Here is an 18,400-nt window from a genome sequence, read left to right as displayed (position 1 = left end):
ATTACCCTTTTATTATATAGGATTTTACACTCACTAGTAGAGAGTAAATAGGGATTTTATGGATATAGTTTAAAATTTGGCCCTTGTCTCATATTTAGGACTTGTACATAAGTATACTGTGATCATGTGCCCCATTGCCAATCACTAATCAGTGCAGTACTTTTTTCATTAACCCTTGTCACAGTGTCACACTTCTCCATACAGCATTCCAGGCAGCTGCTGCCAGTTAGTCAGAATTGGCCCTTAAAAGATGAACTCCGCCCTAGCTGGTTTGGCTCAGTGGATATAGTGTCCACCTGTGGACTGAGGGGTCCCAGGTTCGATTCTGGCCAGGGGCACATGCCCGGGTTGCAGGCTCGATCCCCGGAGTTGGGGGAGGGGGGTATGCAGGAGGCAGCCAATCAATGATTCTCTCTCTTCATTGATGTTTCTATCTATCTCTCCCTCTCCCTTCCTCTCTGAGATCAATAAAAATCCTATATAATAAACAAGAAACATGCAAATTAACCATCCCTCTGCTATGCTCAAGCCATGCCCACCAGCCACGCCCACCAGCCAATCAGGAGTGAGTATGCAAATTAACCCAACTAAAATGGCGGTGGCCGCAGAGCCGGAGCAAGCAGGAGGCTTGGGTTGCCCCCGGCGATGGAGGAAACCAAGCTTCCCACGTGCCCTGGCCAGCCCTGGGCTACGATCAAGGCTACAAAGTTTCAATTATAGAAGATAAATAAATCCCAGAAAAAAAAAGAAAAAAAGGAGAGGCTAGGAGCTTGGGTTGCCGGGGGGCATGGCCAGCCTGAAAACGGCCATCAGCCCCTCACCCAGGCTGGTCAGGCACCCCAGCAGGACTCCCTCACCCTGAAGGGGCTGTTGGCAGCATGAAAAGGACCCTCAGCCCCTCACCCACGCTGGCCACACCCCCATGGGGTGAGCGTCCCCACGGGGGGGCTTGACCAGCCTGCAAATAGCCATCCGCCCCTCACCCAGGCTGGCCAGGCACCCCAGTGGGGACCCCCAGGCTGAAGGGAGTGTGGCTGGCCTGAAAACGGCCCTCAGCCCCTCACCCAGGCTGGCCAGGCACCCCAGCACGACCCTCACCCTGATCCAGGACACCTTTCAGGGGCAAACCAGCTGGCCCGCACCCGTGCACCAGGCCTCTATCCAATACAATAAAAGGGTAATATGCAAATTGACCCTAACAGCTGAACAACTGGGAATGACTGGTCACTATGACACACACTGACCACCAGGGGGCAGACGCTCAATGCAGGAGCTTCTCCCTGGTGATCAGTGCGCTCCCACAGGGGGAGCCCTGTTCAGCCACAAGCTAGGCTGAGGCTTCCAGCACAGCGGTGGTGGTGGGAGCCTCTCTCGCCTCCTCAGCAGTGCTAAGGATGTCCGACTGCGGCTTAGGCCTTCTCTCTGCTGGCAAGAGGACATCCCCCGAGGGCTTCCAGCTGCCAGAGGGATGTCTGACTTCCAGCTTAGTCCTGATTCCCCGGGGAGTGGGCCTAAGCCAGCAGGTGGACATCCCCCAAGGTGTCCCAGACTGTGAGAGGGCACAGGCTGGGCTGAAGGAACCCCCGAGTGCACAAATTTTTGTGCACTGGGACTGTAGTATATTTATAAAAAGAAGATGAACTCCTTTGCTGTCCCTCATATAATTTAACCCTTTATTTGAGTATTGTCTACATTTGAAAACTAGGGTGTTTTTTTTGTTTGTTTCTTTGTTTTTTTACCTATTTTGTATTTGTAAGAGAAAATAGCATTATATATAGAATTATATATATGCCAAAGACCAAACAGTATTTAATGCTTGCAATATCAGAACAATTAATAATTTTAAGTATATCTGTGCTAATGTTTTGACTATATTCCCTGGTATTCTATATTATGTGCAAAGGTACTCAATAAATGTTGAATTGAACTGATTTGTACACAGGCTTCTAAATAATGTCTTCTTCTACAGCTTCTGTTGACTTGTATTTCTTATCAATGTTAGGTGTTTATTTAAATTTCCTATATCTTTAAATGCTCTTTATTTGTACATGTCTATGATGTGTGCCCACACATACACACACACACACGCACACACGCACACACACGTATACATATGTCCCAAATTTTCCGGTATAGTACCAAATATAAATGTTATATCTTGCGTCTTAATTTTGAGTTCAGAAAATATGACCACTGTCAAATAGATACCTAGATGAAGAATGAGGCTGATAGCATTTATTATACAAAAGCAACTTATTCCCTTGCAACTTATTCCTGGAGATTATACAAAACATATTCTATTGTCTGACTGTTCAAAGGGAGGTGCTCAAACCAGCACCATTGGCATCTCCTGGGAGCTTGTTGGAAAGGCTGAATCTGAAACCCATCCCAGACCTTCTGAATCAGGAGCTACACTTTCATTAGATCCTTAGTGAATCATATGCACTTGAAAGTTGAAGAAGCCCTGATAGAGGATTCAGAAAATGGACCTAGTCAAGTACTCAGATTGAAAATACAGTGATTTTATTTTATTTTTTATTGAGTTATTATGACATATAACATTATATTAGTTTCAGGTGTACAACATAATGATTTGATACTTGTATTGTGAAATGGTTGCCATAATAAGTCTAGTTAACATTCGTCACCATACATAGTTAACACAATTTTTTTGTGTGTGTGAAGAGAAGGGAGGGAGATTTTATAATAAGAATTCAAATGATAAGCAGTAGTTTGAAAAATTAGATCCATAAAGCTAAGAATAAAAAATGGGATTATTTATAGCAAGAAAAGCTTAAGGATCTAGTAACTATCTAGGAAATGCAAGATTAACAGATAGAGGTTGACCAGCTTTTTTTGTCCACCTGAAAAACAATAAAACAGGAGAAAACAGACCTTATTGAAGCACAAAGCACTTTTCATTCATACAGGGAAGAATTTCCTGCATTGAGAAGTGTTAAATATTTAATGGTGTTATTGTGAGATATTATGGAATTCTCTTGGGAAAAAATACTTCCTCAAATAGTTAGCTGTGGCCCAATCTACTTCCAGAGCAGGAACTAAATTGCTTCTCATGGTCTTTCAGCCTAATCAATCCATCTGTTGAGTTTTAACTGTGTTTAGTCTCATGATTCAGTTTTCACTGGATCTCTTGACCAGTCAGAAAATTTGTTACAGATTAAAAAATTAACTCCTTTTTGTCATTTCAGAAAATGAGGAATATACTCTGTATGTAGTGACTTGCAATCCTGTTTCCTTATACTTCATGAGTATGGCTGGGAAAATTGGCTACTTTGTGGACTTTTTTGACATCTTCCCACGAACCGCCAGTGGAGTTTGGCACCCATTTGTGACAGTGGCACCCCTGGGGAACCCCCTCAATGGTCAAGTGGTCCTCCATGAGCAGCAGGTAATGCATCCAGGTTACTCAAATGTTACTCACATGCCAAGGGTAACTTATGTGGAGTAAAAGGCAAGAATGATTTACAGCCTATAACTGAAAATAAGTATTTTTATAAAGATTAAGAAAAGGGGCTGGACAAAGGATCCAAAGTTGTATTTTGACATTACCACAAAGACAGGTTAATGTCTTCCTCTCTTCAGAGACTTCAGCATGACATGTAAGTCTGGAAACATGAAAGTCAGGGTTTCTTAACCTCAGCACCCTTGACATTTAAGGCAAGATAATTCTTTGTTGTGAACCTTGCATTCTCTTTGGGGAGATAAACAACAAATAAAAAAATATGCCAATTTCAGATAGTGTGTTTCACAGGCAGTGTGTTTTAATTAGTGAGAATTCTAAAGGTCTAAGTTCATCTGTACTGTATCAGTAGAATGGAGTGTAAAAGAAACTAGATAATTGTCTAAGGAATGGTGGGGATGGGTAGGAGGCATTGGGAGGGTAACCAATATTAAGAGATGACATTTTCTCTGAAACCTGAATGAATCCTTTATGCAGAGGATGCCATGTAATTGCTTTCGTCCATTTGGGCTGCTATAACAGAGAAACCATAGAAACTTATTAGCCATCTCTTTCTTGCATGAAGAAGGAGTGATAAATCTATTTGGTGTTTCATATTTACTTATTCATTGAATGTATTGGGGTGACATTGGTTAATAAAAACATGCAGATTTCAAGCGTACTACTCTATAACACATCATCTGCATACTACATCTCGTGCTCACCACTCACCCAAAGTTAAGTCTCTTTCCACTGTCATTTATCCGCCATTTGACTTCTTCCATCTCCCCCACCAGTCTTTCCCTCTAGTGATCACCATACTATTGTCTATTTCTGTTTTTTTTGTTTGTTTATTTGTGGGGTTGTGTGTTTTTTGTTTGTTTCTTTGTTTTGCTTAATCTTAACCTTTACCTTTTCCACCGAGCCCCTCAACCCCCCACCCTTCTGACAGCTGTCAGCCTGTTTCTATTTTAGTTGTTAGTTTATTTTGTTCATTAGATTCCACATACAAGTGAAATCATATAATATTTGTCTTTCTCTGACTGGTTATTTCACTTATTATAATACTCTGCAGCTCCATTTATTGCTGTTACAAAAGGTAAGATTTTGCCCCAGCTGTATTGGCTCAGTGGATAGAGCATCAGCCTGCAGACTGAAGGGTCCCAGGTTCGATTCCAGTCAAGGGCACATGCCTGGGTTGCGGGCTTGATCCCCATTAGGGGACATGCAAGAGGCAGCCAATCAATGATTCTCTCTCATCATTGATGTTTCTCTCTCTCTTTCCTTCTCCCTTCTCTCTGAAATCAATAAAGATATATTTTTTTAAAAAGGTAAGATTTCCTTCTTTTTATATGACTAAGTATTTATTCCATTGTGTAAATGTATCACAGCTTTTTATCCACTCATCTACATATGGATACTTGGGCTGCTTCCAAATTTTGGCTATTGTAAATAACACCTCAATGAACATAGGAGTGCATATATTGTTTTAAATTAGTGTTTCTAGTTTCTTCTGATACATTCCCAGAAGTGGAATTACTGGGTCATAATGCAATTCCGTTTTTAATGTTTTGAGGAAACTCCATACTGCTTCTCTTAATGGCTGTACCAATCTGCATTTCCACCCATAGTGCACAAGGGTTCCCTTTTCCATATTCTCACCAACACTTGTTTGCGAATTTATTGATGATAGCCATTCTGACAGGTGTGAGGTGATATATCATTGTGGTTTTAATTTTTATTTCTCCGATGATTAGTGACATCGAGCAACTTTTCATATGTCTGTTGGCTATCTGTATGTCCTCTGTGGACAAGTGTCTATTCAGGTCCTTTACCCATATTTTAATTTAATTGTTAGTTTTCTTTGTGTCGACTTGTATAAGTTCTTTGTAAATTTTGGAAATTAACCCTTTATCAGATGTATCATTGATAAATATGTTCTTCCATTCAGTGGGTTGTCTTTTAATTTTACTGATGGTTTCCTTTGCTGTGAAAAAGCTTTTTAGTTTGATGTAGTCCCATTTGTTTATTTAGTTTTTGTTTCCCTTGCCTATGGAGATAGATCAGAAAAAATATTGCTATGAGAGATGTCTGAGATTTTACAGCCTATGTTTTCATCTAGAATTTTTATGATTTCACAACTTAAATTTAAGTCTTTAATTCATTTTGAGCTCCCTTGCAGGTAACTAACTGTCTTTCTCTTGCTGTTCTTAAGATTCTCTCTTTATCTTTAACCTTTGCTATTTTAAATAAGATGTTCCTTGGTGTGGGCCTCTTTTGGTGCATCTTGTTTGGTACTCTCTGTGCTTCCTGAATTTGTCTTTTGTTTTCCTTCATCGGATTAAGGAAGTTTTCAGCCATTATTTCTCCAAATAGGTTCTCGATCCCTTGTACTCTCTCTCTCTCTTCTTCTTCTGGTAGTCCTCTGTTGCAGATGTTGTTACAGTTAATATTGTTTCAGAGGTTCCTTAGACTTTCCTCATTTAAATTTTTTATTGTTGTTGCTGCTGCTCTGCTTTGGTGTTTTCTGTTCTCTTGCCCTCTAAATCACTGATTCAATCTTCTGCTTCATCTAACTTGCTGCTTATTCCTTCTAGTGTAGTCTTCATTTCACATGTAGTATTCTTAATTTCTGACTGGTTCCTTTTTACAATTTCTGTGTCCTTTTTAATGCTTACTATCTCTTTGCTTAGGTTCTCACTGAGATCATCCATTCTTCCTCCAAGTTCTTAAGCATCCTTATAACCATTGTTTTAAATTCTGCACCTAGTGTCTTGATTGTTCCCATTTCATTTAATTATTTTTCTGGGGATTGCACTTGTTCTTTCATTTGGGGCATATTTCTTTGTCTCCCCATTTTCCCTCTATTTATTCAGTAGATCTGCTATGACTCCCAAATTTGTTATGACAGCTTTCTGATGTAGGTGTTCTGTGGGGCTCAGTGGCACAATTTCCCAGATCACATGAGTTCAGTAATGTCTCCTTTGTGGGTTATGTCTGCTGTCCTGTTGTAGTTGAGTCTTGAATGCTGTTGGCCCATTTGTGGGTGAAGTTAAGCCTCTGGCTGGCTGGCTGGCTATAAGGATGGATATCAGTCACTGTGTTTGAGTCTCTGTGCAGGGGCTGCCCCTATGTCAGTTATTCCCAGCAGGATCTGTTGCCTGTCAGAATCCCCCTTTCTGTGTGCCACTTGTGTGGCTAGTTGTGTAGAGCTCTGGTGTGGTCTGAAGCCCACCACTGGTTGTGTTGGTTCTGGGTCCACTTGAGTGGGTTTTCAATGCAGATTGATGTCAGATGTTATCTATAACTGGCTTTGGGCTACCTGTCTGGCGCTACCACTCTATTCACTGTTTGTGGCTGTGTCTGCTGTGCCTGGGTGTGTGTGGGAAGGGTCAACTTCCTCCAGCCGTGAGCTGAGGGAAGATAATAAAAGGTCCAAGGCACCCTGAAGTCCAGCTCACCTGTCAGCTGCTCCACCACCCCTGAGGTTGCCTGGTCTTCCTACAGAGCTTTCCAAAGAAAGACTGTAGAATGTTCCCAGGCTGGCCACAACCCACAAATCCTTCCACAAGGCACGAGCTTGATAGGGTGGGGTGACCAGTGTTGGGAGGTTGGGAGGATGGGGCTAGAGGGGACAAGCATGGTCAGGCATTTATTTTGCGGGGGAGGCGTTGTTCTCTACTCCAGAGCCATACCACCCTGTCTCTGCCAGAGTCTCCAACCCTAGCTCCTTCAGGGGAAGTGTACTGCAGGTTTAGGTTGGATGAAGCCTGCTGTCCCTTCTGCAGGAGCAGTCTCAGCAGGGCAGGGCCACTAGGAATTGGGAGGACAGATCAAGTCTCCCATTGCGGGTGTTGCCTACTGGGCCTGTACGATGGGGGCAAGCACATTCCCTACTCCCACACCACAGTGCCCATCCAAGTATTCAATAAGACTGGTCCCCATTTCAAAGCCTCATAGTTCAATGACTGAGAGCCTTCCAAGAGCTTCTCTAGAAAAAGAGCACACCAAAGGTCTCTCTGCAGGACTTGAGGTTGGCAGGGTGGTGTCACTAGTAGTTGGAGGTCTGGGCAGTGTAATGTTCTGGGGCCTAACTTTGAGTGGAAGGGGAAGGTGTTAGAGGGTTTCAAGCAGAGGAATGGCATGCTCTGACATTTTTAGAAGATTTCTCTGACTCCTTTATGGTGAATAGTCTATAGGTTCTATGGCAGAATGGAGGAGACTAGTTAAGAGATTTTTGCCATGATTCAGAAAAGAGATAAGGGCTGTTTGGAGGAGTATGGAGTTTGTAAGTAATGATGGATTCTGGATATCTTTTGAAGGTAAGACCAACAGGATTTCCTAATAAATCAGATGTATTGGATGAGAAAGAGTAGAATTAAGGACAACTTCAAGCATTAGGGCCTGAGCAAATGAAAGGATAGAGTCGCCATCAACTGAGATGAGGAAGGGATCAGTTTTGGAAAGAAGATTAAGTGTTTGATTAAATTTTAGATGTCTGTTAGGGATCCACATAGATTAATCTGGAGTTCAATGGAGAGGTCAAAACAGGAACTATAAGTTTGATAGTCATTGGCATATAAAGCATTGGAATGAAAAAGGTCATCAGGGGTGAATGTGGGTAGAGAAAAGAAGTTTGAGCACTAAGCCCTGCAGCAATAAAACATTAAGAAATCAAGGATATGAGGAGGAATCCACCAACGGGATTGAAAATGAGTAGCCAGTGAAGTAAGTGAATAAACCAGGAAGTGTGGTACCCTCGATGGGAAGTGATGAGTGTCTCAAGGAAAGGGATCAATTGTTAAATGCCAACAATGTGTGAAATAAAAGATTGCATACACTATCCCATCTTATTCTTCTAGCTGCCCAGTGAGGTAGCAGTTAGTATTATATATGTCTAAGTACACTAAGGCTTGGGGAATTTGAACACCTTGCTCATCTACATGGGACCTGAGATTCAAACCACATTGGATGGATCACAGCAGAGTCAAACTTTACCCACTCTCTCACTTCAGATACTTGGGGAAAGAATAGTCTGAGAGATTTTAGAGTATTCATAATAGGAAAATAATAAAGAAATGCAGTGCTGTTGCTTACGGGTATTTCAGGTCACTATGAAAGTAAAGTGTTACCAAGAAATAGTACTTTTGGATTGTGTCTAATTAAGAGGAAAATGTTGCATAAAAAAACATGTCAGTCATTAACTGAGTAAATAAGTAAACTTTAACTTTAGGCCTTGCCTTAATTTATGATAATTCTGAGTTAATAAATTTTTTCTGGTTTTAAAATTTTTCTTTTCATTTTTTCCTAGAAGCAGAGTTATGAATATCCAGATATTGCTTATAAAATTATGTTTCTAGCATATTGGAATAAGGATGTTACTTTTTAGATTTCCAACAGAGCATCAATGCCATTGAATTGAATTCTATAGCCAGAAGAATCTGTCTTTATGATTGGTGATTTTTAATTCTGTAAGCCAATTAAATTTGGACAGGAATCTAACTATGAATTACTTATTCAAACAGTCCTGCCAAATTTTCAGCTGTCGACTTTACATACACCAATTCTTTAAAAGTTTTTTAACTTCTCACCAAGTATTTTATTTCCTCAAAAGATTCAATTATTTGGTAACATTGCTGGTTAATACTCTGTTCACTTACAACAACTTTCATCAAGAAAAAAAAATTGTTTTTCCCCACGAATAAGAGAATATATTTGCCAATACATCTGATAAAGGCTTAGCATCCAAAATTTATAAGGATCTTACAAAACTCAGCACCAAAAAACCAAACAATCTAATTAAGAAATGGGCAAGCCCTAACTGGTTTGGCTCAATGGATAGAACATCAGCCTCAGACTGAAGGGCCCCAGGTTCAATTCCGGTCAAGGGCATGTACCTTGGTTGTGGGCACATCCCCAGCAGGGGATGTGCAGGAGGCAGCTGATTGATGTTTATCTCTCATCGATGTTTCTAACTCTCTATCCCTTTCCCTTCCTCTCTGTAAAAAATCAATAAAATATCTTTTTTTTTAAAAAGAAATGGGTAAAAGCATCAGTAGATGAGTGGATTTAAAAAGCTGTGGTATAATTTACCACAGTGGAATACTATTCAGCTGTAAAAAAGAAAGATCTCTTACCCTTTGACACAGCATGGAGGGACCTGGAGAGTATTATGCTAAGTGAAATTAGCCAGTCCAAGAAAGACAAGTATCACATGATCTCACTTATATGTGGAATCTAATGAACAAAATAAACTAATGAATGAAATAGATCCAGAGACATGGAAGCATGGAACAGACTGACAAATCTCAGAGGGAAGGGGGGAGATGAGAGCAGGAAGAGATTAACCAAAGAACTTATATCTGCATATGTATAACCCATGGACACAGATAATAGTGTAGTGAGGGCCTGGGGGCAGGAGCCAAGAGGAGAGGGTCAATGGGGGGCGGGGGGATATCTGTAGTACTTTCAACAATAAAGACAAATGTTTTAAAAAAGAAATGAGCAAAGGACTCTTCTCCAAAGAGGACATACAGATGGCCAATAGATATATGAAAAATGCTAATCTTCAGAGAGATGCATGTTAAAATCACAACAACAAAATATCACCTCATACCTGTCAGAGTGACTATCATCAATAAATCAACAAACAAGTGTTGGAGTGAATGTGGAGAAAAAGGAACCCTTGTGCACTCTTGGTGGGAATGCAGACTGGTGTAGAAAGCAGTATGGCGTTACTTCAAAAAAAAATTGCAAATGGAATTGCCTTGTGACCCAGCAATTCCACTTCTGGGAATATATCTGAAGAAACCCAAAACACTAATTCTAAAGAATATATGCATCTCTGTGTTCATTGCAGCATCATTTACAATAGCCAAGATTTGATAATAGCCCAGGTGCCCATCAGTAGATGAGTGGATAAAACAGCTGTGGTACATTTACACAATAGAATGAATATTTCCCGGCTGTATCTCTACAAAGTGGAAACAGACTCATGGATACAGAGAACAGACTGACAGCTGTCATAGGGGAGGGAGTTGGGGCTGGGTGAGATGGGTAAAGGGATTAAGCAAAGAAAAAAAAAAAGATTCATGAACAAGGACAACAGTATGGTGATTGCCAGAAGGAAGCGGGTGGAGGGTGAGAGAAAGTAAAAGAGCATAAAAGGGGGATAAATGGCGATGGAAGGAGACTTGTCTTTGGTGCTAAACACACAATACAATATACAGATGACTTACTGTGGAATTGTATACTTGATACCTGTAACTTTTATTAACCAATGTCACCCCAATAAATTTAACTTAAAAAGAAAAATATGCTTAACTTCCATAGCCAAGACATGGCCTTTTGCCATTCTAGCATGTTATCTGACTTACCCTTTTGACTATGGTGTTAACCGTTATCCAGAAAGCTACCACAGTACCCTGAGCAGTCATTGCTCAGCTTATCTGAAAACTTCCATTCTACCTATCATCTGAACTGCCTCCTCTTTTTCCAGAGAGAATATCTTAGCTGTCTATTTTATATTATGGCCCTGTTAGGATGTAAGACCTCTTTAATTCCAAATAAACAGCATGCAGCTGTAAAGTTAACAAATGGTAAATAGTTCTGATGGAATAAAAAAAATGAGTGCACTGCCTTTAATTCCTTCTTCATCCTGCTATAAATGAAAACAGAGCTAAAATAGTGTAGAGAAGTGCTTCCATTAATTCATCTATCCTTTGTCTTTTAAAAATAAATCTTTGCTCTGCGTGCATTTCCCTGGTTAGCTTAAGAAGTTGTTCAAAAGGCCTTGCTAAAATAAAATCTTAAGTAAGGAAAGGGAAACTTCTCCATGCCTAAAAATAAAGTGCCCCACCCCCTCCCCATGAGATTACTTATTACATCTGTACAAAGTTTAGAATTTCAGACTTTGGGACATTGAGGTCATCCAGAGGTTACTTTTCTCCCAGTCAAATACAAACATAATAAAATTGTTCATTTGCTTCTCCTCCCTGCCCCCTTAAAGGAGCGCCAAAGCCACAGTTACATGTACTTGTGTGTGACGCAAAATTCTATTTTTAAACTCAGACAGAATATATCATTAGTCATTTACAGAAGGAAACCATTAACTTCTAAAAGGATGGAACAACAGAACTTCTTCACGTTGCCAATTGCTTCTAAAAACTAATTCTAAATACAGCAGTGGCTGGAAATACATGTTTTCTGTCACTTAGAAAGATACAGTTTTTCAGTTCACTTGGACCAGGTTATGAGTATATAAGTATTAGACCCTAAAAAGGAAGAAAAATGCAAAACTGTAGTAACTTATTTTTCTGCTTAATCATATCTGTTTAATCATCTGCTTATTCTTCTGTGTAATCATATTTTGGAATCAGACATTATTTTTAGGACTTTTTTTTTTTTTTTTTTGCTTAGAAAAGTTAATGTTACCCCCAGATTGCTTCAGCACTAAGAATTCATGTTAATGTTGTATATATTTTTCATACACAAAAGAGTTTCTCCTTTGTTTTTTTAAGTTTCTCCTTTAAAAAACAGTTGTTCAAAAAAAATTTTAATCTAGAATAGAAACTGTAAACTTTCAACTTATTAACATGTTTTCTTAAGAAAAACTCAGACATCACTGTCATTTTCAAACTTTCTAATGCCAGAAATAATACTTATTATATGAAATGTTATTTTTAAAAAGAATATTTTTTAAAATACATTCTTAATGGAGAATTACTTTTTATATAGAATAATGGATTCTAAGGGTGATGCTTGTGGAAAAATTTAAGCTTTGTCAAAATTCTTAGTTGAATTTTTACTACTGCCAAGATTGAGTATAGATAAACTATGTGATATGCATTCTAATTTAATTCTTGAACACTTCAATAAAACTAGCTAGTAAAATAAATTTGAAATCACACTATGTGGTTCCAGATTTGCAGATGAGTCATTAATCCTTTTACATTTTAAAAATTTCTCTCTGACTGAATTATATAATAGATGACAAGAGCCATAGTTAATTTACCATTGTAATCTCCTTTGTGTTTTAAATATCAACGGTTCAATAGATATTATGGGAGAAATAAACAAACATTTCATATTCTGTTTCCTAATTTTGCAGAGTATATTAATTATTTTGGTGCTTTGTGACGTAATTTTCCCCAAAGGAACTTCCTAAAATGAAAATTCATAAGAATTAGGATAATGGAGGAGTCCCAACTTAAAAAAAAAAAAAAAAAAAGGAAGAAAGAAAAGATAATTGTATAGTGTAACAACAAGGCCTGACAATTTGCTGATGCCTTTTTGCAAACCTGTTAAAGGTCTTCAAATTTTAACTAGAAAAGCTAATTTTTCATCCCTTTAAAATATTTAATATTTCCTGGCTTTCTCAATTTTAAGTTCTTATTTCTTGTGTACTTTTAAAAAATATATTTTTTATTGATTTTTCAGAAAGAGGAAGGGAGATGGAGAGAGAGATGGAATCATTGATCAGCTGCCTCCTGCACACCCCCTACTGGGGATCAAGCCCTCAACCTGGGCATGTATCATGACCAGGAATCAAACTGTGACCTCCTGGTTCATAGTTCAATGCTCAACCACTGAGCCACACTGGCTGGACTCAGTTCATTTCTTTTAAATGCTTAAAGTTTAGTTAAAATTTTCTTTTCTTGAAAAACCTCTTCTAAATACTGAGAGATTATTACTTCATTTGCATACCTGATTAATAATGCTGGAGTAACCTCTTGTATATTATTACAATACCAACTATGAAAATTTTGTAAGCTTAGTGAATTTCAAGATGAGGAAACACTCATTTCTAGCTAGGTTCTTGTAGTTCTTGATATTTTCTTGCTAACCCATCTTTATATATCATGTACATATTTTCTGAATTGAACTAGATTTGAAAAGAATTAATTTAATTATTATTTCTAATTATTTAATTTTAATATGATTGTGTTCAGTGTAAAAGAGTTTCAACAGAACATTCTTTAAGTGTCATTTTGATAAAAGTACATGGACTTGGTTCCTCTTCCCCAGAGCGACCATAGGTGACCTCTGAAAATGGTTCGCTACTCAACTAGACCCAGAAAACTCCACGAAATCATGCAAATCAAGAGGCTCAAATCTTCGTGTTCACTTAAGAACACTCGTGAAACTACCTAGGCCATCAAGGGTATGCATATTTGAAAAGCCACCAAGTATCTGAAGAATGTCACTTTACAGAAGCGAGATGTGCCATTCCGTCGTTACAGTGGTGGAGCTGGTAAATGTGCCCAGGCAAAACAGTGAGGCTGGACACAGGGTCATTGGCCCAAAAAGAGTGCTGAATTTTTGCTGCATGTGTTTTAAAATGCAGAGAGCACTGCTGAACTTAAGCTTTATATGTAGTTTCTCTGGTCATTGAGCACATCCAGGTAAACAAAGCTCCCAAGATGCAGCATAGAACCTACAGAGACCAGAGGTGGATTACCCCATACATGAGTTCTCCCTGCTACAGTGAAAGGACTCTTACTGAAAAGAGCAGATTGTTTCTAAACCAGAAGAGGAGGCTGCACAGAAGAAAAAGAAACTGAAGAAACAAAGACTTATGGCCGGGAGTAAATTCAGCATAAAATAAATCTAATAAAAGTTAAAAAAAAAAGTAAATGGACTTTTAAAAAGTATTAATTCTCTTAATTTTATCATTACTATGTAATAAAACTAGCCTATATTAAGAAGGGGATGGTTTTTAAGATAAAATCTTCAAAAAGAATACCTTCTACATCATATAATTAGAATCTTCTTCATAAAACCATCAAATAGTTTAAATTCTCTATTAAGGAAATCACTGGGTATCTTCATCTTTAGTGTTTCAATATTTCCATCTTCCATTTGGATTATCATTATAACCTTTACTCCCAGGTTGCCAAGAACCTTCTACTTCTGCAAAAGGGAACAAATCTTGAACTTTTCACTGTTCTCTTTACTTCCAGAGTAATACCATCCTATTGTTGGATACCATTGGCCGAGCCGTTCGTCGTCTCATCCTCCCTTCAGAAGAAGTTACATCTAAGAAACCTTCCTGGTGGAACAAGGAAGAAGCTGTAAGGAATATCCAACTTGTCCAGCAAATTGTCAAGGATTTTCTATAGCTTTTTAACCATAAACATGAATGCCTGCCCATCCCTTTCATTGCCTTTTGTTCATTATAATGCACAAGAGAATTCTCTTACTATGCACTTGTAGATTTTAACACAATACAAACAGACATAGATACACATACCATTACATAACATTGGCTTCTTTTTGTATCCATTGTACACACATGAAAGCTTATCAGGACTGAATTAATAATAATAGAACATTATGAGCTATTTGAGTATGATATTTATAACAAATTCCTAATCATGAACCACTTTAACTTGTTTTCCAGATATGCATTTATGTTTTGGATTTATATGATAAACCCATGAGTACAACACCTGTGGGAAACTGATATAGGGTTGAGCCTCGGACTGACCTGCTAGCAAAGTCACAAACAAGTCCCAGCTTAGAGGGCTCAGTCGTCTTAGCATAATTAGGCTTGACCTTGTAACACTCCCCAGATCTTACCTGGGAAGCTAATAGGCTGAGGGAAGTGCAGGGAGCATAAACATGATCAAAACAGGTGAAACTCACAAGAACTGTAACTATGGTAACCACTGCATTGTTTACCTCAGACTATAAAAGGTCCGTGCGGACTGAGCACTGGTGGAAGTCCTTCCTCTTGAGTTGGACTTACCCGCCTGGTCCCCCAATGTTTCCAAATTATCTCTTGTCTTTTCTATTTCATTTGTGTGCGGCTCCTCTTCCAGATATTGAACCCTGAACCATGCGGGACGTGGAAGGAAACATTTACAACAAACACCTAATTACACCTACTAGATAAATAAAATTAAACTAGTAAATAAACATTTTAGGCCAACCCAAAGAATTTATTATGCCATTTAGGAAAACATCATGGATATATAATAAGGCTTATCCTCTGCTCTACAGGATAGCATACTTATGTCTTAAAAGTCCATGAAAAGAGATTTTTTTAAAATGTCATGAAGGTCTCCAAATCTAAGAAGAAAAGCATTTTCTATTTATTTATGTTAAATTCCACTGTTAACCCTTTGAGTGCCAACCAAGGTCCTAGGAACTACGCTAAAATTGCCAAGGTATTTTTGCTGATTTACAGCAGTTTAGGAAAAAAATTATGAATCACAAGTAAATGAAGTTACATATTCAAAAACTTAAGGAAACCTTTACTACATTGACATATTTAACAATATCATCATCACTAATAAAAGCAGACTTAGAACTGGATGCCATTTTGAAGATTTGATAGCGCTCCTGGCACTTTTGGCGAAAGATAGGAGGAGCATGATCGCGCTCCCCAGCTCTCTAGGGGTTAATCATCCAATAGCACGTGTATTTCTAACCAGTATTGGGTGTTATCTTTTAACAATTCCAACGATGTTTAGTGCATAGTTCCCAGTAAATTTTGACATATATTTTAGCCCATGTTACCATAAGTCTTGGCCTAGATAATGAGGTAGCTTTTCTGAAAATTACTTTTTACATGTTGAAAAATTTTATTTAAGGCAAAGCAGCTGAAGAGACATGACTGCATCTGACATATTTAATGTGAATATTTTGTTTTGTTTTGTCTTTAGGAAACGTATAAAATGTGTAAAGAATTTTCGCACAAAAACTGGCTAGTATTCTACAAAGAAAAAGGGTGAGCTCTTGGTTGTAGATTTAAACTGTGGTCCTTATTTTGCCCATTATAATTACTCTTTTAAATATATTTGTTTATTATAAAACTAATGTATCCAAATTATAAATGTTTTATTATAAAAGAAACTCATCCCACATTGTAGAACATTGAACAATAGACATGAGAAGAGACAGTGCTCATAGCTCCTTTATTCAACTACTACTAGTATGGCAGCTGGCACTTTCCATTATTTCTTCTGATGCATACCCTTGCATAGTTCATAATTTTGTGTAACTGTTTGCTTAGTTAACTCTTTTCTATGTTATTACGTAGTCTTAAAAATAATCTTTTTAAGGTTGAAATGATTTTGCCATGATTATGCAACCGTTATCCTGAGCATCTCCTTTCAGATACAGTTTTCTTCTCCTTTTTCAGGAGCAACTTGACTGTGCTGGATGTGCTAGAAGGGCGAACTCATACCATCTCACTTCCCATCGACCTCAAGACAGTTTTTCTTGTAGCAGAGGACAAATGGCTTCTGGTGGAGAGCAAAACCAATCAGTGGGTGGACCTCCATAGTGTCTCATGCCACCGCTCCTCCTCACCCATTATCCAGCATCCTTACTGTTCTGTCTTCCTGTGTCTTTTAACAGTTTCTGAATTTGGCAGCACCTCTGTGGGTGAAAGTTAAAAGAAGTGAGGAGAGAAAATTACAGTAAATTAAAGGTCACTTTACAGAGTAATTACAAAAGTGTTTTAGAAGATCACATTGAAATTAACAGTAAAAACATAATAACTTCTATGTATGATCCATATTTCTTTGAGCTTTTTCCTGTTAGCACATTGAGAACTCACTGTGTTCTTGCCAAACTAGAGATTCTTCAAAATAGATCTTCAGTTTGTCCTGTCTTCAAAGGGCCACAGTCTCCATCATAGAGCTGTTGCTTTTTTGTGCCTTCACAGAATCACCTCTTAGAAGCTTCTTCTTCATTTGGTCATGTTTGTGTTTGTGTTGCTTCCCCATTGCACTGCGCACTTCCTGATGAAAGGGACATTGTGTGCGCTTGGCATAAAGAGGGTGGGTGCACGGTAAATATTGAGTGCCCTCCTTCATGCATTTACCCACTAGCTAAAGGCAGCCTTTCTCTGCAGCCCTGCTGGCAAGCTTAGGTAGTCTGCTCAAAAGATTTCTGACTATTTCTACAGCACCATCTCAGAAATCTTAAAGGTAAGGAGATCAAGGAGATTACAGTAGTAAAGGCTTCTGTCCCTTAGCTGGTCACAAATCAGAGGTCAGGCTCCCACTTCCTGGCTGATCAAACAGTTGTATCAACAGCAGGCTCCATGATAATAAGAGTGCGTATCGTTGCAGTTGTTTTTTCTTTTCTTTTCTTTCTTTTATAGCCCTTCCTCTTACACGAAGTGCTAGATTTTTAGTTCACATTTGTTACTGCATTGTGATTATCACTGCTCCTTCTACATGGTGTTGACAATCACAATGAAACTCGGAATTGCAAATTATGCTAAAAATATAAAAAAGAGGCTTTGGGAAGAAAAACTTGATTTTTCTAGTCTGGCTGCACGATTACTAGAAAAATAAAAACTTTTCACTTAGAGGTTTTGTTTGTTTACAGGAAATACCTTTTAACTAAACCTGCACACATCGAATCTGAGGATAGTGGGGTTTGCCAGTTGTATGTACTGAAGGAGGAGCCGGCCAGCACAGGGCTTGGAGTCTCACCAGGTAAGCACTGTGCTCTCTGTGTTTATGGCCGTGCGGGTGTGTGCTCATGTACACACTGTCCTCTAGGACCATTTAACAGCAATAATATCAGCATACGTTAAATTTATACCAAAAGCAAACTTAGTCACTACACTGGTAATAGTTAATAGGAATCCACCATCTTTTAAGTTCTGTCTTTGAATTTTTTTAACTGACAAATCAGAATTTTTATATACATTTAGGTTCCAAGTCTATTTTAGGATAGCATTTTTCCTTTTCACTTAGACCAGTGGTTCTCAACCTTCCTAACGCCGCGACCCTTTAATACAGTTCCTCATGTTGTGGTGACCCCCAACCATAAAATTATTTTCGTTGCTACTTCATAACTGTAATTTTGCTACTTTTATGAATCGTAATGTAAATATCTGATATGCAGGATGTATTTTCATTGTTACAAATTGAACATAATTAAAGCATAGTGATTAATCACAAAAACAATATGTAA

At 38.5% G+C, this 18,400-nt stretch overlaps 1 protein-coding gene across 1 annotated transcript in view; it reads left to right on the top strand.

The window, feature by feature from the left end:
- The window catches only part of VWA8 (von Willebrand factor A domain containing 8), a 392,708-nt gene that overhangs the window by 237,404 nt on the left and 136,904 nt on the right, over positions 1 to 18,400 (top strand). The window contains exons 29-33 of the mRNA XM_081082746.1: positions 3,210 to 3,409; positions 14,422 to 14,532; positions 16,129 to 16,193; positions 16,608 to 16,733; positions 17,807 to 17,916. Of these exons, the coding sequence (XP_080938872.1) occupies positions 3,210 to 3,409; positions 14,422 to 14,532; positions 16,129 to 16,193; positions 16,608 to 16,733; positions 17,807 to 17,916 (612 nt within the window). The remainder of the gene's footprint in view (positions 1 to 3,209; positions 3,410 to 14,421; positions 14,533 to 16,128; positions 16,194 to 16,607; positions 16,734 to 17,806; positions 17,917 to 18,400) is intronic.

This window comes from Myotis nattereri, assembly GCF_964212035.1.
Source record: "Myotis nattereri genome assembly, chromosome: 2".
NCBI classification, from domain to species: Eukaryota; Metazoa; Chordata; class Mammalia; order Chiroptera; family Vespertilionidae; genus Myotis; species Myotis nattereri.
This window is presented reverse-complemented; position numbering and strand designations above follow the sequence as displayed.